The sequence below is a fragment of the Salvelinus alpinus genome, chromosome 31 (genome assembly GCF_045679555.1).
Source record: "Salvelinus alpinus chromosome 31, SLU_Salpinus.1, whole genome shotgun sequence".
Lineage (NCBI taxonomy): Eukaryota > Metazoa > Chordata > Actinopteri > Salmoniformes > Salmonidae > Salvelinus > Salvelinus alpinus.
The window spans coordinates 17,255,618-17,280,007 of record NC_092116.1 but is presented as its reverse complement, the minus strand read 5'-3'; the positions used below and the strand labels follow the sequence as shown (position 1 = coordinate 17,280,007).

General features: G+C 42.7%; 1 protein-coding gene across 1 annotated transcript; it reads right to left on the bottom strand.

Moving 5' to 3' along the window:
- Positions 1 to 3,744: 3,744 nt before the first annotated feature.
- LOC139561394 (uncharacterized) lies at positions 3,745 to 23,170 on the bottom strand. Its single transcript, XM_071378450.1, has 10 exons — positions 23,014 to 23,170; positions 22,718 to 22,885; positions 16,859 to 16,966; positions 16,614 to 16,703; positions 15,906 to 16,060; positions 8,580 to 8,754; positions 8,096 to 8,264; positions 7,780 to 7,914; positions 5,174 to 5,392; positions 3,745 to 4,987 (listed from the first exon to the last, which is right to left on the bottom strand). The coding sequence occupies exons 1-10, from the start codon at positions 23,168 to 23,170 to the stop codon at positions 4,900 to 4,902; spliced, it is 1,464 nt and encodes a 487-aa protein (XP_071234551.1). The 3' UTR covers positions 3,745 to 4,899.
- Between the last annotated feature and the right edge of the window lie 1,220 nt (positions 23,171 to 24,390).

The window sequence follows — 24,390 nt, the reverse complement described above, 5'->3', positions numbered from 1 at the left end:
CTGCCTTAATAGACATTAAAAATAATAATAATAATGAGATGGATATAAACAATTAGAAATGCTGCATAGTTCTAGAAACGTCTGGAACTACATTTTCAAAACGTTGCTAATTAACTACAATGCTAAAGTTATCCTTGATAAGATTCAAACTTACAACCTTTTGGGTTGCTAGACATTCGCATTATACGCCCACCCGTCCACGCCGACCAAACACCCATCTTATGTAACTATACCAAACGTAACATTTCATACTAATTTCAGTGTCCCGGAATTGCATTTATATGTACATATTCTCATTCACCCCTTTAGATTTGTGTGTATTAGGTAGTTGTTGGGAAATTGTTAGATATTACTGCACTGTCGGAACTAGAAGCACAAGTATTTTGCGAGTCACATTAAATCAAATCAAATTTTATTGGTCACATACACATGGTTAGCAAATGTTAATGCGAGTGTAGCGAAATGCTTGTGCTTCTAGTTCCGACTGTGCAGTAAAATCTAACAAGTAATCTAACAATTTCACAACAACTACCTTATACACACAAGCGTAAAGGAATTAATAAGAATATGTACATATAAATATATGGATGAGCGATGGCCGAACGGCATAGGCAAGATGCAGTAGATGGTATAGAGTACAGTATATACATATGAGATGAATAATGTAGGGTATGTAAACATATAAAGTGGCATAGTTTAAAGTGACTAGTGAAACATTTGTTACATCTAATTTTTAATTATTAAAGTGGCTAGAGATTTGAGTCAGTATGTAGGCAGCAGCCACTCAATGTTAGTGATGGCTGTTTAACATTCTGATGGCCTTGAGATAGAAGCTGTTTTTCAGTCTCTCGGTCCCAGCTTTGATGCACCTGTACTGACCTCGCTTTCTGGTTGTTGTCCTTGATGACCTTTTTGGCCTCCCTGTGACATCAGGTGGTGTAGGTGTCCTGGAGGGCAGGTAGTTTGCCCCCAGTAATGCGTTGTGCAGACCTCACTACCCTCTGGATAGCCTTACGGTTGTGGGCGGAGCAGTTGCTGTACCAGGCGGTGATACGACCCGACAGGATGCTCTCGATTGTGCATCTGTAAAAGTTTGTGAGTGTTTTTGGTGACAAGCCAAATGTCTCCAGCATCCTGAGGTTGAAGAGGCGCTGTCTGTGTGGGTGGACCATTTCAGTTTGTCTGTGATGTGTACGCCGAGGAACTTTCCACCTTCTCCACTACTACTACCCACCGATGTGGATAGGGGGGTGCTCCCTCTGCTGTTTCCTGAAGTCCACAATCATTTCTTTTGTTTTGTTGACGTTGAGTGGGAGGTTATTTTCCTGACACCACACTCCGAGGGCCCTCACCTCCTCCCTGTAGGCCGTCTCGTCGTTGATGGTAATCAAGCCTACCACTGTAGAGTCATCTGCAAACTTGATGATTGAGTTGGAGGCGTGCATGGCCACGCAGTCATGGGGGAGCATGGAGTACAGGAGAAGGCTGTGAACGCACCCTTGTGGGGCCCCAGTGTTGAGGATCAGCGGGGTGGAGATGTTGTTTCCTACCCTCACCACCTGGGGGCGGCCAGTCAGCAAGTCCAGGACCCAGTTGCACTGGGCGAGGTCGAGACCCAGGGTTTGGAGGGTACTATGGTGTTAAATGCTGAGCTGTAATCAATGAACAGCATTCTTACATAGGTATTCCTCTTGTCCAGATGGGTTAGGGCAGTGTGCAGTGTGATTGCGTCATCTGTGGACCTATTGGAGCGGTAAGCAAATTGGAGTGGGTCTAGGGTGGAGGTGTGATATGATCCTTGACTAGTGTCTCAAAGCACTTCATGATGACAGAGGTGAGTTGTCATGATTAACATCTGCTAACCATGTGTATGTGACTAATACAATTTTATTTTATTGTTACGTCTAGTCTATAAGACCAGGCTGCTCTAGGTGTCAGTGGTAGGAGCACCCTTTGAAGAACTTTTTGGGTTTCATGTTGAACCATTTCCACAGAGGTTTCTAAATGGAACCCAAAATGGTTTGACATGGATCCCAAAAGGGTTCTTCAGAGTGCCCCTACAGGGACAAATGAAGAACCCTTTTTTTCTAAGAATGTAGTATGCAGGCCAATTTGGGAATTTAGCGAGAACATCTACAATACAGAGGAAAGCAACATATAGAAAATACAAATAATAAGGTCAAAGCTTTATGCACAGCCGTGCAACTTCAAGGTGCTACATTTTTTACATTTACATTTTAGTCATTTAGCAGACGCTCTTATCCAGAGCGACTTACAGTAGAGTGCATACATTTTATTACATTTTTTTACATACTGAGACAAGGATATCCCTACCGGCCAAACCCTCCCTAACCCGGGCGACACTATGCCAATTGTGTGTCGCCCCACGGATCTCCCGGTTGCGGCCGGCTGCGACAGAGCCTGGGCGCGAACCCAGAGACTCTGGTGGCGCAGCTAGCACCGCGATGCAGTGCCCTAGACCACTGCGCCACCCTGCGTCTACCTACCTCATCCCCAAACTGTTTTTATTTACTTTTCTGCTCTCTTGCACACCAGTATCTCTACTTGCACATCATCATCTGCTCATTTATCACTCCAGTGTTAATCTGCTAAATTGTAATTCTTTGCTACTATGGCCATTTATTGCCTACCTCCTCATGCCTTTTGCACACACTATATATAGACTTTCTTTTTTTCTACTGTCATTGACTTGCTTATTGTGTTATTGGCTTGTTTATTGTATGTTATTCCATGTGTAACTCTGTGTTGTTGTCTGTGTCACACTGCTTTGCTTTATCTTGGCCAGGTCGCAGTTGTAAATGAGAACGTGTTCTCAACTGGCCTACCTGGTTAAACTATCATTATGACATCATGGCCTACCTGGTTAAACTATCATTATGACATCATGGCCACCTGGTTAAACTATCATTATGACATCATGGCCACCTGGTTAAATAAAAAAACATCAGTTCAACAACTGCAGAGTTTGTGTCTCTGTTTTTAAGACAGTACTTACTTGTGTTAATCAGGGAACGGTCTCTCAAAACCATCTTATGGCTAAGTTCATCCTTAGAACCATTGGATGCCTTAAGATGCGTTTGGGAAACCGGGCCCAGATATCCAGTTTCCTCCTCCTCCTTTTTCGATCTGACAGTCATCTCCCCCTCCTCCTCTTTCACCCCAAAAGCTGCATCCTCCTCTTCTTTTACTGTAAAATCCTCCTCTTTGAACGCGTCTTCCTCTTCTTTCACTGAAACGTCTTTATATTCTTGTTTAACTGTAACAGCCTCACCCTCTAATTCTTGTTTTACTGTGACATCCTCCTCTTCCTCCTCCTCTTTCACCAGAGCTTCTTTCTCCGTCCAGCAGTCCTCCTCTTCATTAACAAGAGAGTAGCTTAGTGACCTCATGGTTGGAGATGTTAGCTTGCTAGGCTAATGCTAACTTAACCAGCCCGCTAGATGAATGAAAACAATACCGTAAATATAAAAATTATGAAATTAAAAGGGATAACTAACTAGACGACAGAAGTGGGTTTAAATTACAGTGGCTAATATACACTAAAGCGTCTAAAGAGCTTTATTGGTTCGTCTATTTTGTCTAGCAAGCTACAGAGGTGGCTGAATTACTTTTGCTGCTGTTGAAAGAAGCGTTCCGTCCGTGCTAATTCTAGCAGGAACAACTCAGTATCCCTAAATACAAGGAGAAATCACACACTTGAATGACAACGACCGACCATGGATATAAAATGTAGTTTTTAATTTCATTGCAGTGTACACATTTGGAATGAACAACGCGTTTCGCATTTGCTTCGTCAGGTTTTTTCTGAGTACAAAATGTATTCACGTTTACAGTAACCAACACAGACAATAGAGCCTCAGCTGTCACTGCTGAACAGGAGAGTAGCAGAATAAGTTCATCCAAATTAAAACTAGTAAGGCGGCATGTAGCCTAGGAGGTTAAGAGCGTTTTGCCCGTATAAACTGAAAGGTCGCTGATTCAAATCCCTGAGCTGACATGAAAGGGGGTGAATAAAGAGAAAGCAATGCATACAAAATCCATAAATGTTTAATTATTGTGCAATTCATATCTATAGGCTACATTGAGGTTTTTCTTTCATTATTTATATATTTTTTGAAGTGTATCTGAAATCTGGACATTGACTGTAGGTCTATAACCTCTCACATAGCCTGTTATAATTTAACTCCTGCAGAATTATGTTTTTCTTGCAGTAAAACTATACACTAAATGTACATTTTGACTTGGGAACAGGAGTGTGGAAATATTATATATTTCTTTCAGCATCTTGAGAGAATGAATGCGTGGTTAGGGACCTTCTGTAAAGGTGTTCTCTTTATCAGCATCATAAAAGCTGATAGTATTTCAACCACATAAATAGCCTATACATCCAAGCCAAACTGATATTTTATCAAAAGCATGTTGGGTCGTTTTAACAACTTTTAATGTCCTTAAAATCGGTCAAACTGATGTAATTTGGAAATTTTGCACATAAAATCTTTCCCTTTTTATTTTTTTATTTTTAGTTACTGCATTTTCTCCCGGTCCCTAAACGTCTTTGCTGCATGAGAGAGGCAGAGATGAAAGAATAAGAGAAAACAAACTTTACAGATGTCAACAGAAGAGAAGCTGCAGACAAGTTCACTAACAAATAGCCTACCAAAATGTTGGAAATTATAAGCAGAAACATAAGCCTATCTTAAAAGGCCTGTCAAAAAATCCTTCAGCCATCTCTGACTGACTATAAAAGACATTTTCTGTATTTGCGGGTTACGGTCAGGTGCGGGCATCAGATTTCAACTTTATCACATATAGTTGGGCGGTTGCAGATGGTTATTAGCAGCTGTGGAGCGGGTGAAAAAACAGCTGACCCGCACACCACTAGTATGTCGGGGTCTGGGGTAGTACATAGGGGGTGTTGTGTTGTGGGAGAGGGGAGGCAGCACAGGCCATGGGAAGCAGGAAATACCTGTGGGAGGAGAAGATCTAGTGTCAAAAGTTGTCAGTGGTGAGTTGTCCCCCAATCCATACACACACACCTTCACACAACAAACACTTCCAGCACCTGGAAACGCGCTGTATAAATGTAATCTAGTCAAATAAATAATCTAAACTAGTATTATGACTATCATTACTATGACAGAGTTACACTGACCCGGGGAAAGCCATAGGGGGAGGTGGTACATTCTGTCCCTGAGCGGGTACTTGGGACGGTTGCTGTGCCTGGTGGTATCCCCAAGGACTGCCATTCTGTTGCTGGGCGTGGTAATATCCCCAAGGACTACCAGTCTGTCCTGGAGTCAGCTGTGGCCAATACTGCATGCTGATTGGCCCCATAGGATTGGGGTTGGAGCCAATGGGCATCAGGTAGTAACTGTCATCAGAGATAGAAAGGAAATGTGAATTACTTACATGTATTCAACAACAACAAAAAATTACTTACATGTACAGTACATCAGGGCTAATGCTAAGATCAGTGCTAATTATAATGTAAAATGTTGGAGGTAATTAATAATCTGCTAGTCTCAATAAATCAGACTCTTAATTAAAATAGACAGATTTGACCAGAGCCACAGATTCTATCGACGAATAGAGAGGAGTTGAGTAGGGTGCTATAAATAGAGGCATGGATCTCAACTAGATTTTCTTTTCAAATAGGGAATTTAATGCACACTGCTCAACTTCGGGAATGATGGCATCAAAAACATATTCCGCTAACTCTGTTTTCATTGCCTGTAAATCGGGTTGTAAACATAGGGTTGGGCGGAATGGGAGGGGCATTGCGGCAAAAACTTTAGGGGGGGTGGAGACTTACCGTCCCCAGGGTTTACTTCTTGCGCCTCAGAATCTCAATAGAAAAATGTGATTTTAATTTCTGAGATGAATAATCTGCTAACATGATACCTCATAGAATTGGATGTTGTCATTCATGATTTTATTTCCATAAACAGCGAATTGGTTTGAATCAAACAGGTTAATTATATTTCGAAGCACACTTCCACAGAGAAGGTCACCACTAAATTCAAAACTGTTATCCTTGCTCATGTTGGTTTAATCTGATGTTCTTTGAGATTAAACCCCTTTTGCCACATCAAGAGTACTGCTAAGAGTACTACAGTATATACATTGGCAAGAAAAAGTATAGGAACCCTTTGGAAATACTTGGATTTCTGCATAAATTGGTCTTAAATTTGATCTGGTCTTCATCTAAACACAGTCTGCTTACACTAATAACACACAAACAATTATATGTTTTCATGTCTTTATTGAACACACTGTGTAAACATTCACAGTACAGGGTGGAAAAAGTATGTGAACCCTTGGATTTAATAGCTGGTTGACCCTCCTTTGGCAGCAATAACCTCAACTAAACTTTTTCTGTAGTTGCAGACCAGACCTGCACAACGGTCAGGAGGAATTTTGGACCAATGCTCTTTACAAAACTGTTTCAGTTCAGCAATATTTTTTGGGATGTCTGGTGTGAACTGCTCTCTTGAGGTCATGCCACAGCATCTCAATCGGGTTGAGGTCAGGACTCTGACTGGGCCACTCCAGAAGGTGTATTTTCTTCTGTTGAAGCCATTCTGTTGTTGATTTACTTCTGTGTTTTGGGTCATTGTCCTGTTGCCTCACCCAACTTCTGTTGAGCTTCAATTGGTGGACAGATAGCCTAACATTCTCCTGCAAAATGTCTTGATAAACTTGGGAATTAATTTTTCCGTCGATGATAGCAAGCTGTCCAGGCCATGAGGCAGCATAGCAGCCCCAAACCATGATGCTCCCTCCACCATACTTTACAGTTGGGATGAAGTTTTGATGTTGGCATGCTGTGGCTTTTTTTCTCCACACATAGTGTTGTGTGTTCCTTCTAAACAACTCATCTGTCCACAGAATATTTTGCCAGTAGTGCTGTGGAACATCCAGGTGCTTCATACGTGCAGCAATGTTTTTTTTGGACAGCAGTGGCTTCTTCCGTGGTGTCCTCCCATGAACACCATTCTTGTTTAGTGTTTTACATATCGTAGACTCGTCAACAGAGATGTTAGCATTTTACAGAGATTTCTTTAAGTCTTTAGCTAACACTCCAAGATTCTTCTTAAACACATTGAGCATTCTGCGCTGTGCTCTTGCAGTCATCTTTGCAGGACGGCCACGCCTAGGGAGAGTAGCAACAGTGCTGAACTTTTTCCATTTAGACAATTTGTCTTCCCGTGGACTGATGAACATCAAGGCTTTGAGAGATACTTTTGTAACCCTTTCCAGCTTTATGCAAGTCAACAATTCTTAATCTTAGGTCTTATGAGTCATGTTTCACATCAGGCAAAGCTTCTTGTGAATAGCATACTCACATTTTGTGAGTGTTTTTTTATAAGGCAAGGCAGCTCTAACCAACGTCTCCAATCTCGTCTCATTGATTGGGCTCCAGGTTAGCTGACCCCTGACTCCAATTAGCTTTTGGAGAAGTCATTAGCCTAGGGGTTCACATACTTTTTCCAATCTACACTGTGAATGTTTAAATGATGTATTCAATGTAGACAAGACAAATGCAATAATTTGTGTGTTATTAGTTTAAGCACAATATGTTTGTCTACCGTTGTGATTTATATGAAGATCAGATCAAATTTGATGACCAATTTATGTAGAAATCCATGTAATTCCAAAGGGTTCACATACTTTTTCTTGCCACTGTATTATTGAGTACTATAAAAGTATCTATTCCTTCACAGGAATATACAGTTAAGGAAAAATAAAAACACTCACCCCAGGTTTCCCTGCTCTGATTGGTGGGGTCTCTTTGGTGCAATGGGGGAATTTTCCTCGTCCATGTTGTACATTGAACGCTTCAGTGAACTTTTGGCCATCATGGACCGAAGCACAGGCTGACCCTCCGAAATGCTGTTTGAATCAATTGATTGATCAATATAAATCTATTGATAAACAACAAATGTCTCAAGAGAATGTTACCCTCCATATCTGTCAGAAACGCCATGTTTTTTAAAAGCAGAAGAATGCAGTCAACACACACACACTAAAATGGTCCATGACTGATATAGATATAGACCGTTGAGCCACTGACTTGCGATTCTTTCTGCGTTGGATAGCCATAATGATCTGTCCCAGGATCCTGTCTCTGTTGTTCTTCAAGTTGTCCTTGGCCTTCTCCAGGAGGTGGTCGATCTCAGGCACACCGTAGTGCTGCTGGAACGTTTTGTACTTCTCCCTCTCCTTCTTAATCTCCTCCTCGCCTGGGAAGAGAACACAGAACCTTACAACACAACTTTGAACATATAGAACACAGAGACTTCAAATATTTAGAACAACTTAGAGACTGAGACAGAGACTAAGCAAAGACCATGATAAATGAGAAAAAACATAGTTGATGCAATACTTCTAGTGACATAAAAAGCAGACAGTTAATGCAGATAAACAAGAAAAATAGCAAGACATGACACAGAGAAAAACAGAGACAGAAAATAAGAGAGAGGTCAGAATAGGGCGTAGTCAGAGAGACAAGGATAAAAGACAGAGAGACACTGACTATTATGATGTCTACCACTGACCTTGGCAGTTCCGCAGGTTGAACAGGGGCATGTGCATGACGGTGGGTTCTTCAGGGCGTCGCCCCTCAAAAACGTAGCAGTCCTGAGGATGGTCTTTCTCCTTCCTCACACTCTCCTTCACCGGGGGAAAGGGGAGCTTCAGCTCATCCGCGTACTGTTTAGCACTAAACACCGTCTGTGAGGAGCAGGACCAGCAGCATGGTTATGTCAATGTCCCTCTTCAAACCAACCCTTAGTTCGGAGCGATTTCAGTGCCAACAGATATTGTATTTGAATTCCATCATTTTTAATTTTATTAGGGATATTGAATTACTTTGAATTTTAATGCACAAACTGAATCACATCATTTGAACTTGTTTTTCTTCATTTGGAACTGAATTGAATAAATATTACCTTCAGTTTAAAAATCTAATTCAATATTTAAATATTCAGTTTCAATATGTCAGATATTGTATTCATTGTCTGTTTACAAACAAGTGAGAATTAGGCAAGTCTCTTGCTGAAAAAGAAAGGAAATTATTACCTATTTCACCGATATATAATTTGAGCAAAAATAGTAGTGTGTAGTTCCAGTAGTCAGCGACACCACTACATGGCAAAAAAGTAATTAACTACTGAAAACACTACCTTGATTTGAATTTAGTTAAACTACCACCAAGCTACTGCAACATGTAGTTAAATGACCAGTGTCACAAAAACACAATTTGGCTCCCTTCTAAGGATAACCTTTCCACTCCCTATTTAATCTTGTGACTGACTGGGTTGGAACCAGGTCTCCTGTGTCACAAGTATATTAGCCCACTTAGCTGAAGCCTATAGGGATACGTTCAGGAAATGGATGTAATGGACGACACACTGCTTGCTTAGCGAGTACCGCTTCTCCTTGATTCAGCTCATACTGAGGCTCAAACTCAGGACTTCTGCCTTGAAAACACGTGACAGCCCTCCTGAAGCATTCCAACCCATCGTGCTATTAAACTCTTCAAGATCCTGCAAGGTTACTCATCAAATAGCGTGGTTAGGTGACCCATGCTTATGATCCTGAAGACGTGTTAGTTTGACGTGTTAGACATGTTAGTTTCAAGTCTCCGGCAAGGTTAGTCATTGTAAGGGTAACGTGACTGACTGGGTTAAGACTGTTTTAGCCTGCTGAGCTAAAGCCTAGGCATTGGTCCTGTGACTTGGTTGTGTCTCTTCAAGGAGGAGGTCAAAGGGGTTGAAGTGTAACACAAGTGGTTCGGTGGCCACGCTCGGTGATGAGTAATTTGTCTGAGACCTGAAAAGTCTGGTGAACAGGAAACCTGGGTTAGAACCCCAACAGTCAAACTAATAGTCATCAGTTCTCAGGCTCATCACATGCATGGATCACCAAACCACCTCTGTTGCACTCTCATTAAATGGGGTGCACAGATCCAGGGGCGGATTTAGGTATAGGCGACATGGGCAGCCCGCACAAAATATATATATTTTTTGAATGGTGACATTCGCGCAACCGGTTTTCTATCGATCATTTGGACGTCACGTCAATGATATCATGGACTTACTTCCGGCGCCGAAAAGAGATGGCCGCCTCGCTTCGCGTTCCTTGGAAAATATGCAGTATTTTATTTTTTTATGTGTTATTTCTTACATCGGTACCCCAGGTAATCTTAGGTTTCATTACATACAGTCGGGAGGAACTACTGAATATACGATTAACGTCAACTCATCATCGTTCCTACCAGGAATATGACTTTCCCGAAACGGATCCAGTGTTTTGCCTTCCACCCAATACAATGGATCTGATCCCAGCCGGCGACCCTGTGCGACGCCGAAAAAGGGGCAAACGAGGCGGTCTCGTGGTCAGGCTTCGGAGACGGGCACATCGCGCTCCACTCCCTAGCATACTACTCGCCAATGTCCAGTCTCTTGACAATAAGGTTGATGAAATCCGAGCACGGGTAGCATTCCAGAGAGACATCAGGGATTGCAACGTGCTCTGCTTCACGGAAACATGGCTAACTCAAGGGACGCTAACGGAGTCGGTGCAGCCAGCTGGTTTCTTCATGCATCGCGCCGACAGAAACAAACATCTTTCCGGTAAGAAGAGGGGCGGGGGGGTATGCCTTATGATTAACGAGAAGTGGTGTGATCATCATAACAACACACAGGAACTCAAGTCATTCTGTTCACCTGATCTAGAACTCCTCACAATCAAATGTCGACCGCATTATCTACCAAGGGAATTCTCTTCAATCATAATCACAGCCGTATATATTCCCCCCCAAGCAGACACATCGATGGCCCTGAACGAACTTTATCTGACTCTTTGTAAACTGGAAACCACACTGGGGATTTTAACAAGGCTAATCTAAAAACAAAACTCCCTAAATTCTATCAGCATATCGATTGTGCTACCAGGGCTGGAAAAACACTAGATCATTGTTATACTAATTTCCGCGACGCATATAAGGCCCTCCCCCGCCCCCCTTTCGGAAAAGCTGACCACGACTCCATTTTGTTGATTCCAGCCTACAAACAGAAACTCAAACAACAAGCTCCCGCGCTCAGGTCTGTTCAACGCTGGTCCGACCAATCTGAATCCACGCTTCAAGACTGCTTCGATCACGCGGATTGGAATATGTTCCGCATCGCGTCCAACAACAATATTGACGAATATGCTGATTCGGTGAGCGAGTTCATTAGGAAGTGCATTGACGATGTCGTACCCACAGCAACGATTAAAACATTCCCAAACCAGAAACCGTGGATTGACGGCAGCATTCGCGTGAAACTGAAAGCGCGAACCACTGCTTTTAACCAGGGCAAGGTGACCGGAAGCATGACCGAATACAAACAGTGTAGCTATTCTCTCCGCAAGGCAATCAAACAGGCTAAGTCCCAGTACAGAGACAAAATCGAGTCGCAATTCAACAGCTCAGACACAAGAGGTATGTGGCAGGGTCTACAGTCAATCACGGATTACAAAAAGAAAACCGGCCCCGTCGCGGACCAGGATGTCTTGCTCCCAGACAGGCTTAACAACTTTTTTGCCCGCTTTGAGGACGGTGCAGTGCCACTGACACGGCCCCCTACCAAAACCTGCGGGCTCTCCTTCACTGCAGCCGAGGTGAGTAAAACATTTAAACGTGTTAACCCTCGCAAGGCTGCAGGCCCAGACGGCATTCACAGCCGCGTCCTCAGAGCATGCGCAGACCAGCTGGCTGGTGTGTTTACGGACATATTCAATCAATCCTTATCCCAGTCTGCTGTTCCCACATGCTTCAAGAGGGCCACCATTGTTCCTGTTCCCAAGAAAGCTAAGGTAACTGAGCTAAACGACTACCGCCCCGTAGCACTCACTTCCGTCATCATGAAGTGCTTTGAGAGACTAGTCAAGGACCATATCACCTCCACCCTACCGGACACCCTAGACCCACTCCAATTTGCTTACCGACCCAATAGGTCCACAGACGACGCAATCGCAACCACACTGCACACTGCCCTAACCCATCTGGACAAGAGGAATACCCACGTGAGAATGCTGTTCATCGATTACAGCTCAGCATTTAACACCATAGTACCCTCCAAACTCGTCATCAAGCTCGAGACCCTGGGTCTCGACCCCGCCCTGTGCAACTGGGTCCTGGACTTCCTGACGGGCCGCCCCCAGGTGGTGAGGGTAGGTAACAACATCTCCACCCCGCTGATCCTCAACACTGGGGCCCCACAAGGGTGCGTTCTGAGCCCTCTCCTGTACTCCCTGTTCACCCACGACTGCGTGGCCATGCACGCCTCCAACTCAATCATCAAGTTTGCGGATGACACTACAGTGGTAGGCTTGATTACCAACAACGACGAGACGGCCTACAGGGAGGAGGTGAGGGCCCTCGGAGTGTGGTGTCAGGAAAATAACCTCACACTCAACGTCAACAAAACAAAGGAGATGATTGTGGACTTCAGGAAACAGCAGAGGGAGCACCCCCCTATCCACATCGACGGGTCAATAGTGGAGAAGGTGGAAAGTTTTAAGTTCCTCGGTGTACACATCACGGACAAACTGAATTGGTCCACCCATACAGACAGCGTTGTGAAGAAGGCGCAGCAGCGCCTCTTCAACCTCAGGAGGCTGAAGAAATTCGGCTTGTCACCAAAAGCACTCACAAACTTCTACAGATGCACAATCGAGAGCATCCTGTCGGGCTGTATCACCGCCTGGTACGGCAACTGCTCCGCCCACAACCGTAAGGCTCTCCAGAGGGTAGTGAGGTCTGCAGAACGCATCACCGGGGGCAAACTACCTGCCCTCCAGGACACCTACACCACCCGATGTCACAGGAAGGCCATAAAGATCATCAAGGACAACAACCACCCAAGCCACTGCCTGTTCACCCCGCTATCATCCAGAAGGCGAGGTCAGTACAGGTGCATCAAAGCAGGGACCGAGAGACTGAAAAACAGCTTCTATCTCAAGGCCATCAGACTGTTAAACAGCCACCACTAACATTTAGCGGCCGCTGCCAACATACTGACTCAACTCCAGCCACTTTAAAAATGGGAATTGATGGAAATTATGTAAAAATGTACCACTAGCCACTTTAAACAATGCCACTTAATATAATGTTTACATACCCTACATTACCCATCTCATATGTATATACTGTACTCTATATCATCTACTGCATCTTGCCATCTTTATGTAATACATGTACCACTAGCCACTTTAAACAATGCCACTTAATATAATGTTTACATACCCTACAGTACTCATCTCATATGTATATACCGTACTCTATACCATCTACTGCATCTGCCATGCCGTTCTGTACCACCACTCATTCATATATCTTTATGTACATATTCTTTATCCCTTTACACTTGTGTGTGTGTGTGTAAGGTAGTAGTTGTGGAATTGTTAGGTTAGATTACTTGTTGGTTATTACTGCATTGTCGGAACTAGAAGCACAAGCATTTCGCTACACTCGCATTAACATCTGCTAACCATGTGTATGTGACTAATAAAATTTGATTTGATGTCACTGTGTGGGACTGTGGGTCAATTAACCTTGTCGGAGTGGGCCCCTTGATTCTAGTTTGTGAGCTAGGCAGGCTACTGCCTGGGAACGTCTCCCACTCAGAAGTACGAGATGGGGAGGGGGGCGGGGGTAGGTTGACCTGAAGGGCGCATTCGCCCAGGGAGCCATACAAGCTAGAACCACTACTGCACAGATCCTTCTGCTTGCTTCAGAAAGTGTGCAGTAGGCCAGATTTCAAAACTAGTTAGTTATACTGATTCTGTGACCTCTGGGTAGGAGGTCAAAGGGGGGTTAAATGTAACTCTTTTGATGGGTAACCCTGCTGGAGACTTGAAACCATGTTAGCTTCCTGAACTCATCACTATGGGCTTCAGCTAAGTGGGCTAACACAGTCTCGTCACATACAGGAGACCTGGTTCAAACACAGTAAGATTAAATAGGGAGTGGAAAGCCTATCCTTAGAATGGCTATGACCTTATATTATTATTGGGGCTAAATTGCAGTTTTTGTAACACTCCCTTGAAACATGTCCTGCAATCATCAGACTGTCTGTCCATCTCCAGGCCATCAGACTGTCTGTCCATCTCCAGGTCATCAGACTGTCTGTCCATCTCCAGGTCATCAGACTGTCTGTCTGTCTGTCTGTCTGTCTGTCTGTCTGTCTGTCTGTCTGTCTGTCTGTCTGTCTGTCTGTCTCCAGGCCATCAGACTGTCTGTCTATCTATCTCCAGGTCATCAGACTGTTAAACAGTCTCTATCGTTTCTCTTTGCTTATTTGAGCTGTTCTTGCCATAATATGGACTTGGTCTTTTACCAAATAGGGCTATCTTCTGTATACCAACCCTACCTTGTCACAACACAAATTATTGTCTCAACGCATTAAGGAAAGAAATTACACAAATTAACTTTTAACAAGGCACACCTGTTCATTGAAATGCATTCCAGGTGACTACCTCATGAAGCTGGTTGAGAGAATGCCAGGAGTATGCAAAGCTGTCATCAAGGCAAAGGGTGGCTACTTTGAATAATCTAAAATATAACATATTTTGATTTGTTAAACACTTTGTGTTACTACATAATTCAATATGTGCTATTTCATAGTTTTGATGTCTTCACTACTATTCACCAATGTAGAAAATAATAAAAATCAAGAAAAACCCTTGAATGAGGTGTCCAAACTTTTGACTGGTACTGTATGTATGTATGTATGCATGCATGCATGTATGAATGACATTGCTTGTTATAATATTGATATATTTCTTAATTCCTTTCTTTACATTTTTGGGGATTTGCATGTATTGTTAGGTATTACTTCCCTGTTGGAGTTAGGAACATAAACGTTTCGCTGCACCTGCGATAACATCTGCATAAAACGTATACGCAACCATTAACATTTGATTTGAAAGCATGTCCATGATCCAGAAGAGAGTCTTAGCTTTCAGGAATGCGGTCATAATAGCTTATAGCTAAAACGGTTAAAACAGTAGAGCCAAACTCAACATGCCACATTGGCTTCAGAAACCGCCAGAAGCTTCTGTTTACCACAAGGAGCGTTTTATTTTATCAGTGCTCCTCTACCTTTCCTGGCTGGCAAAGTACCAGGATGTTGTGTCTGGTTTTGAACTGGATTTTAAAAATGAATCTATTTGAGAAGCTGAATGTATTAAACGTTGATCAACTTGAAATGATCATTTGTAAACTTGATACACCGGCAATGGATGTAATATTTACCATATTGAAACTGAATATCTAAATATTGAATTTGAATATTCAATTTAAAACTGAATGCTACATTCATTAATTTCAGTTTAAAATCATGTAATAAAAGTTATATTTTTTAATTCAATAAAAAAAAATATATATATTCAAAAATTGATTTAAGCCTAGGACACCAGATGTACCTGATAATGAATTACGCACAACAGAAAACCAGCAGGCTCCAGACCTCATAAGGTAAGAGTTTAATCAAATCAAAGTTTATTTGTCACGTGCTCCGAATACAACAGGTATAGTAGACCTTGCGGTGAAATGCTTACTTACAGGCTCTAACCAACAGTGTAATTTTTAAGTAAAAAATAGGTATTAGGTGAACAATAGATAAGTAAAAACAACCGTAAAAAGACAGTGAAAATAACGGTAGCGAGGCTATATACAGGCACCGGTTAGTCAGGCTAATAGTCCCTATTCCCTAGTCCTCACTCTCTATCCCCTTGTCCCTAGTCACTACTTCCTAGCCCCTAAACCTTAGGCACTTCATGTTCTTCTGAAAGGCTTGGATAGGAATAAGCATTGTGTGTGTGTGTGTGCTTGCCTCAAAGGGGTCTCCCGCGCTGAAGTCCAAGGAGATGATGAGGTCGACATCCCTCTCTGTGCGCAGGATGGGGGGGTAGGGAGAATTGATCTTTAACCCTGCGTCTATCAGGTGAATCTTCTCTTTGGACGCCATGCTAGTCAGATCTTTAGCATCTGGAGAGAGGGGGGGTTGTTAAGAGAGACAGACAGAGAGAGCAACAGACAGTGGTGGGGAGAGAGAAAAGAACAAACACCATTATGAATTTGATGTCCACTTATTGCGGGTAATTCACTTATTGTGGATAAAAGGCTGTACTTGATGACTTAATGCACATGAACATATATTTTGCAGTTCACTTCCTATGTACCAAATAAAATATACAATTTAAATGGGTTTCCATCGTGTTTTCAACTCTACTGATGGTTTTCTCACCAAAGAATTTTGCATTATATAGCGAGTGTGCCCACTCTGGTATTGGCACTTGAGCTCTAGCCAACAGCTGGCAGATACAGTGCTGGTATAGCCAACATGAAGAGATTATTTTTACTTGTCAAACAGCAGTCAAGTATCGATCAAATTCACATCTCTGGTGGGAAAATGCCCATAATGTTTTTATGCGGATTTTACAATATTTGCATGAAAATCTGTCGCCAATTGGATGGAAACCTAGTTTATGACTGATAGTAGTTATGCTATCATGTAGGAAGAAGTCTGATGTTTCTGTACCTTTGATATTGAAGAGGAAGTTGGACGTGGTTCCCCATTCCCATTCAATGAGCAGAGGGAAAATGTTCTTTACAATCCAAAAGATTGAAGCTGGGGGAGACACACCAATTTCAAGTTATACTTAACTGGTCAAAAATAATCTCAGTGATGGAGAGAGTATGTAGTCTGTATCCTTCCTTTATAGGAATACACACACACCTTCAATTGTAATCATAGTGGACAGAAAAGTGAGGGAAAAAACATACTTCCCCCTAATCTGGGGAAGGGGGACCAGCCGTTTCTTGCGCTCTGGTTGGATGATGACATGACAAACGACTCCCTTATTTCCATCGTCACCCCGTGCCTCCCTTCATCTGTAGAGGACAAGAGAATAAACATTATCTCATGCCATTATGATGAGAGAGTTTGGGAACGTGACAGTACAACACAGTCTCATAGCAAAACGTGCATGCTGTAACAAAGCACTCCTAGAGGGTGAAAATAAAAGTGTACGCAACTCATTTGACTTATACGGTGGTTAGCAGTATTAAGTATTCATTTACAGTAGTTGTGGTAAGGGCATTAACTTCTAGAGGCTATGTATAAGTTGTCAGTGAAAGGTATTAGCAAACATTAGCAACAATATTTAGCAACCAATCACTAAAAGCAATTGTCAAAATTGACCCAAAGCTGATTTGAACGCCTGACATTTGTGTTGCAAGCAATGCTTATATGCCTGCTGGCCAACCCTAATCTACCACCTAGCGAGCCAATTTTCCTTTTGTAACGCTCTGCTATTGTCTGATACGTACCGTAACCACTATCGTGTCCAGCTGTACCACGGAGGATGGGTTCATGGTAATGGATGAAACGCCGTTGTAATCACAGTCAATTACAACGGCAACGGACATAGAGTTGTAACGTTAGATACAGCGTTAATTGTATGTTCTCCTCTGCTCAACGAGAAAAACCCAGAGTGGCGTGTGTAGCTTGTTGTTGTTCTCGGACAATCAAAAGTCACCATAGCGCCACTACAGTCATCGAGCCTCCATGTGTGGCAAAGCAAGTAAGAGATTATCTAATCAACAGAATTTTATTAAAAATGAAATGAGAAGTTCTATAAACCAATGGTTGTGTTCATGCAAGTGGTTGACTCAACAAATTCTCAGATGTTGATATCTCAATTTCAAGGTCTCCGTTTAGAGAGGAGAAGCCTCGTGAGGTATTGGTCTGTCACATGTTATGAAACAGTATTGGTCGGTCACAAGAATGAAAAAAACGGTAATGATTCATTAATTATGTTAAATCACGCAAATATAACTTGTCCGTGTATAGCCATAAGACATCTGCTGGGTCTGCCCAGGGGAGCTCCTGATTGACATGTTGGTTTGAACCTCTCCAGCGCGCTCGAAATCCCTGTGTAAGAATTTTAAACAGTAGGCTGCTATTTAATAATATGAATGGAGGTGTTATTATTTGTAACTATAGGTCAGGAAGATAGGTATGCAGACTCAATTAGCCTAGCTAGCTGGTTAGCTAACTTAGCCATCTTATCCAAGTTGCTTCTTGCAGTTTGATGCAGTCAAGACAGGTACTAAATAATCATATTAGATCATACCCAGCTAGCACAGTGGATCTGGGCTGATTCCGGCTGAGAGTCAGACTCGGCTGACGTCATGTGGCCCGAAATTGGTATTCTAGCACGAGTTAGATTGATTAACATCTCTCCCTCCCTCCTTGCTACTTCTATAGCGCTTTTTAAGGACCCAAAGTTGCTTTACAATTGTATATATATTTTTAAAAAACAGGAGTAAAAACAAAATATCGGACTAAACAAAAACATAAAGAGAGGGTTGGGCTCAAAGAAAGGAAAGAGTTTGATGAATATGAGGAGGGTTTGGATACGAACCCAGTTTAGGGTAAAGGGGATTACTGTTATGATATGAACCTGGTAAGGGTTTGGGTTAGATGTTGCTCAGTATGGTGGAGAGAGGAGTGTCTTTGTAGTGTATTGCTTTGCTTTAGCAGGGACTGAAAGACGGTGATGGACTCAGAGACACGGATGGCTGGAGGGAGGGAGTTCCAGAGCATAGGCAAATACAGTTTACTTCTCTTGCTGAGAATTCTGGTATGTTTTGTTACCCATGAATGTCTTTTTCATCTGTTGTACACTGACTGTCTTTTTCATCTGTTGTACACTGACTAACTTAAGTGATTTTATTACTCCAGCAGTGCCCTGGAGAAGAACCTGTTGCCAAAGCTCTGAAGCTTTGACATGGGATGACAAGCTGGCCTGCTGTGGTGGAACGGATTGGGTTTGCGGGTTGGTAGGTGAGAAGAAGGTCTGCGAGGTAAGGCGGGCAAGGTGGTGAAGAGCTTTGTAGATCAGAAGAAGGATTTTGTAATCAATGCGTTGGTATAAAAGGAGCCAGTGGAGTTCACGGAGGACAGGGGTGATGTGCTGCCAGGACTTGGGCGAGGAGTCATGCTGCAGAGTTCTGCAGGATGGCAGGAAACAAATGCATTTAGGAGGGTTTCAGCAGCAGGATGGGAGAGGAAGTACCTGACTTTGCCAATGTTGCAGAGGAGGAAGAATGAGGACTTGACCGTCTGTCTTATGTGGTGTTAAAAGGAGAGGGTAGATTCCAGGTTGATGCCATAGTTGTGAGAGGGTGGATTTGGTGCCTATGAGAATGAGTTACAATTTTATCGCTGTTGAGGTTGAGGAAGTTTTGTTGCAGAGGCTGGTTTAGGAGGGATTTGTTGCTGAGGTAAATCTGGGTGTCGTCAGCATAGAAGTGGAAGTCAAGGTTAAAATGACGGAGGATCTGATGAAGAGTAAGGGGCCCAGCACAGAGCCCTAGGGGAACCCTGTATAACTGAAGTTCGAGTTGTGGCCATTGAGTGAGATGTACAGTGCCTTGCAAAAGTATTCATCCCCCTTGGTGTTTTTCCTATTTTGTTGCATTACAACCTGTAATATGAATAGATTTTTATTTGGATTTCATGTAATGGACATACACAAAATAGTCCAAATTGGTGAAGTGAAATTAAAAAAATAACTTGTTTAAAAAAATTCTAAAAAATTAAAACGGAAAAGTGGTATATGTATTCACCCCCTTTGCTATGAAGCCCCTAAATAAGATCTGGTGCAACAAATTACCTTCAGAAGTCACATAATTAGTTAAATAAAGTCCACTTGTGTGCAATCTAAGTGTCACCTGATCTCAGTATATATACACCTGTTCTGAAAGGCCCCAGAGTCTGCAACACCACTAACATGGGGCACCATCAAGCAAGCGGCACCATGAAGACCAGGGAGCTCTCCAAAACAGGTCAGGAACAAAGTTGTGGAGAAGTGCAGATCAGGGACTTAGAACGTCCCACGGAGCACCATTAAATTTATTATTAAAAAATGAAAAGAATATGGCACCACAACAAACCTGCCAAGAGAGGGCCGCCCATCAAAACTCACAGACCAGGCAAGGAGGGCATTAATCAGAGAGGCAACAAAGAGACCAAAGATTACCTGGAAGGAGCTGCAAAGCTCCACAGCGGAGATTGGAGTATCTGTCCATTTGGACCATTTTAAGCCGTACACTCCATAGAGCTGGGCTTTACAGAAGAGTGTCCAGAAAAAATCCATTGCTTAAAAGAAAAAAATAAGCAAACACATTTAGTGTTTACCAAAAGGCATGTGGGAGACTCCCCCAACATATGGAAAGGTACTCTGGTCAGATGAGACTAAAATGAGATTTTTTTCCCATCAAGGAAAACGCTATGTCTGGCGCAAATCCAACAGCTCTCATCACCCCAAGAACATCATCCCCACAGTGAAGCATGGTGGTGGCAGCATCATGCTGTGGGGATATTTTTCATCTGCAGTGCCTGAGCAACTGTTTAGAATTGAAGGAATGATGGATGGTGCTAAATGCAGGGAAATTCTTGAGGGAAACATGTTTCAGTCTTCCAAAGACTTGAGACTGGGACAGAGGTTCACCTTCCAGCAGGACAATGACTGCTAAAGCAACACTCGAGTGGTTTAAGGGGAAACATTTAAATGTCTTGGAATGGCCTAGTCAAAGCCCAGACCTCAATCCAATTGAGAATCTGTGGTATGATTTAAAGATTGCTGTACACCAGCAGAACCCATCCAACTTGAAGGAACTGGAGCAGTTTTGCCTTGAAGAATGGGCAAAAATCCCAGTGGCTAGATGTGCCAAGCTTATAGAGACATACCCCAAGAGACGTCCAGCTGTAATTGCTGCAAAAGGTGGCTCTACAAAGTATTGACTTTGGGGGGGTGAACAGTTATGCACGCTCAAGTGTTCTATTTTTTAGTCTTCTTATTTAAAAAATATTTTGTATCTTCAAAGTGGTAGGCATGTTGTGTAAATCAAATGATACAACCCCCCCCCAAAAAATCTATTTTAATTCCAGGTTGTAAGGCAACAAAATAGGAAAAATGCCAAGGGGGTGAATACTTTCGCAAGCCACTGTAGTGGGTCCGGTTTGTGAGGTATGATTGTAGCCAGGAGAGTGCAGTGCCCTCAACACCCAGACCCTGGTACGGAGGATCTGATGGCTCCGTGTCAAATTGTAACGGTTTTGACTTGAGGTTATTTATAGGGGTGCCAGGTAGGTTGTGCCTACCAGAGAGAACATTGGTTTCTCCTTCTGGTTTGGGAGGGAATGAGTCCCATCTGGTCCGTCAAGTCAACACCAATACAAAGGACTTATGTCAAAGTCAGGATGGAAATATACTTTTCATAAACCCTTAAAACATTGGAAAGAACTTCAAACACCAGTGTATTCTTTTGCGTGGTTATATTAACAACATAAATGATCACACACACACACACACAACAATATAACAAATAATGCGCTCTTGTTCATTTAGAAATGTCCTGTACCTTGGGCATAAAAAGAGTCCAGCCCGGTAAATAAGTTCAGGGACTCAAGTGACCTTAGTCACGCAACGTTTGACCGTAGCGTAAATCCAGTATTATTCATACACTCAAAATAACACTTATTTTACAACACAACTATAAAGCGTATCACAGACTAATACGTCCTCACAACTACATAAATCACAGTATACATCACCCCAAAACAAATGAAATACCGTGTACAAAAAGGTTGTAGTCAGTCAGTCAGACAATCCAATCCGCCAACAGATCTCCAGCGGAGAAAAGGCCACTTTGAACAACGGAGAGGTGTAGTCCACAGACTCACAGAGTGGATCCAATCCTGGGGTAAACTCGCTATAAGGCTAAGGCAACAAAACAAACGGAATAGTGAAGCTTCATGAACTGAGGGTTGAACACATCCTCATTCATGTCTCAATCACAACTTTTCCTTTGCGCAGCTGATGCTGGCTATTTAATTGGGAATTAAAGGGGAAGCGCCCTATTGGAAGGAGAAGCACTGAGACGGTTCAGACAAATTCAGGGCCGTCACAAAATGCGGCACTCAGGTTGAGGAGAATCGGGATGTTGAGGTCACCAGAATCAGCAGAGGTGCGGAGGTCATTGACAACTTTGAGGAGTGCAACTTCAGTTCTGTCATGGGGGTAGAAATCAGACTTGAGGGGCTCGAATACGTTGTTGTAGATACACATAGACACTGTTTATAACTACCTAGTACCATATACCCACTTACACTAAGACCATGTTACCACAACCATCCAGACGCCCAAACCTCCTATAAAAACTCAGCTCCAAGGTGTCAACTCAGTGAAATAACAGTCTTGAGTCATGAAGCCAAGTCAGGTAAGAAAAGTGGCACTATGAAAGCTAGTGCTACCTCTGTAGGGGCTAATGCCTCTAAGAATAGTGCTTCCTACCTATAAAGGGTCTTACAGCTGTCGCTTTGGAAAACCATTTGAATAAACCTTTTGGATTTTATGTGGAACCCTTTGAGGTTCCATCTTAAAACCCTTTCCACAAAAGGTTATAAATGGAACCTAATGTGGTTCTACAGTGCATGGAATCCATAAGGGTTCTTCAAAGGGTTCTTCATACAGGGACAGCCAAAGCATCCTTTTGGAACCCTTTTTTTCTCAGAGTACAGGCTGTAGTTCAATGGGCTAACCTGGTGTTGGAGTAATATTATGCCTTTGTTACCGTTGCAGATGCAGCGCTGGTCCTCCCAGTCTTTTGTCCAGCTGTCTGAGGTGAGGATGAGCTCCAGACTGACTGTCTCTATGAACTCCTTTCTCTCCACCAGGCTGGTTCTCTTCCACCTCTCAGAGTCCATGTTCCACAGCATCTCGCCCTTACTGCTCACAAGACCTAGAGTCATTATGCACATTATCACACAGTTCATTGTGTGTGTGTGTGTGTGTGTGTGTGTGTGTGTGTGTGTGTGTGTGTGTGTGTGTGTGTGTGTGTGTGTGTGTGTATGTGTGTGTATGCCTCACCATTCAGTAGCTGTCCCAGTGTGGTGATGACTTCCATTGTCTTCAGTGGATCTGGGTCATCAGCGTACTTGATCAGCTCAGACACACACCTCACCACTCGGGAGGGCACACACTCACACACCTTTACTTCCCCCCTACTCACAAACTCCAACCTCATGCTGTCCTCCCCTGCAGAACAAAATAGGTTGGTCAGGTGTAGAAGAGGTGATTTGGAAGCATGCCCTCCTCTCATGATGAGGTAACCCTTCCTGAGACATGTAAGTCTCAAGTCCCGCCCTCGGACCTTGAGGATGTCCTCTTGGCCAATTCCATTCCTGCTATTACAATGAGCCTGACCTCCTATAGCTTCTCCCACCAGCCTCCTCTGGTCAATTTACCTCCCCACACTGGCTGGAATGCGGTTTTAACCAATCAGCATTCAGGATTAGACCCACCCGTTGTATAATGTCTAGTATTGTCCTGTAGTTTGTCTGCTATTGTCCCGTAGTTTATTGTCTATTATACAACGGGTGGGTCTAATCCTGAATGCTGATTGGTTAAAACTAGTTTTCCAGCCGGTGTCGATTCCACGGCTAAATCTATGACATTAAAATAGCTATTTACTCTGTTCCATCTGACTATGCAATCCACTGTCTCATCAGCCCAGCCAGGCAATTTATAAACTTGATCTCTACTATAAAAAGCATCTAGACATAATCTCACATTTCTTTTAGACTAACATTTAGTTTTCAACAGCAGAGATTTGTATGAACCTTGCTGTCTATCTCCGACATTTGCAACATTGTTTCAATTTACCAATTCGATCTCCAGCTGCCCCATAGTAATGAACGAGTATACAAAGAAATATCAATTGAAAACAGGTCGAACAAAACAAAGTGCAACTAGTTTGCAGTCTTTTCAGCTTCAGTATGAAGTGATTTTGTTAGCTGTCTTGTTGGATAGATCCTCTGAACAACAGTGGCCTTGACAAGTGAGCAAATGTCTATGCCATGCGAAATTGTGCCTCATTAGCCCACTGTTATGGATGTACATAAAATAATGTCACTAGAAAACAGCTTAATTAAACAAATGCAAATGCGGGGACATTTCTGTTTTTCTGGCTTTTTGCCGTGACTGTAATTAGCCGTAATTGGCTAGTTAGCAAGCAAGGGATAAGAACGTCCAAAACTTGGATCCCTCCACAGTCTCATAGAGGATCTAGATAATTTTTCTAACCTCTCTGGATTACAGACAAATTGTGATAACTGTGTGTGATAAATATTACGTATTGGATCACTAAAGAATACTACTTTTACATTACCATGTAGTTTACCAATAAAATGGTCTGATGGTGATGTGGATATACTCTGTATAAATATCCAGAAAGAAAGAAATGAT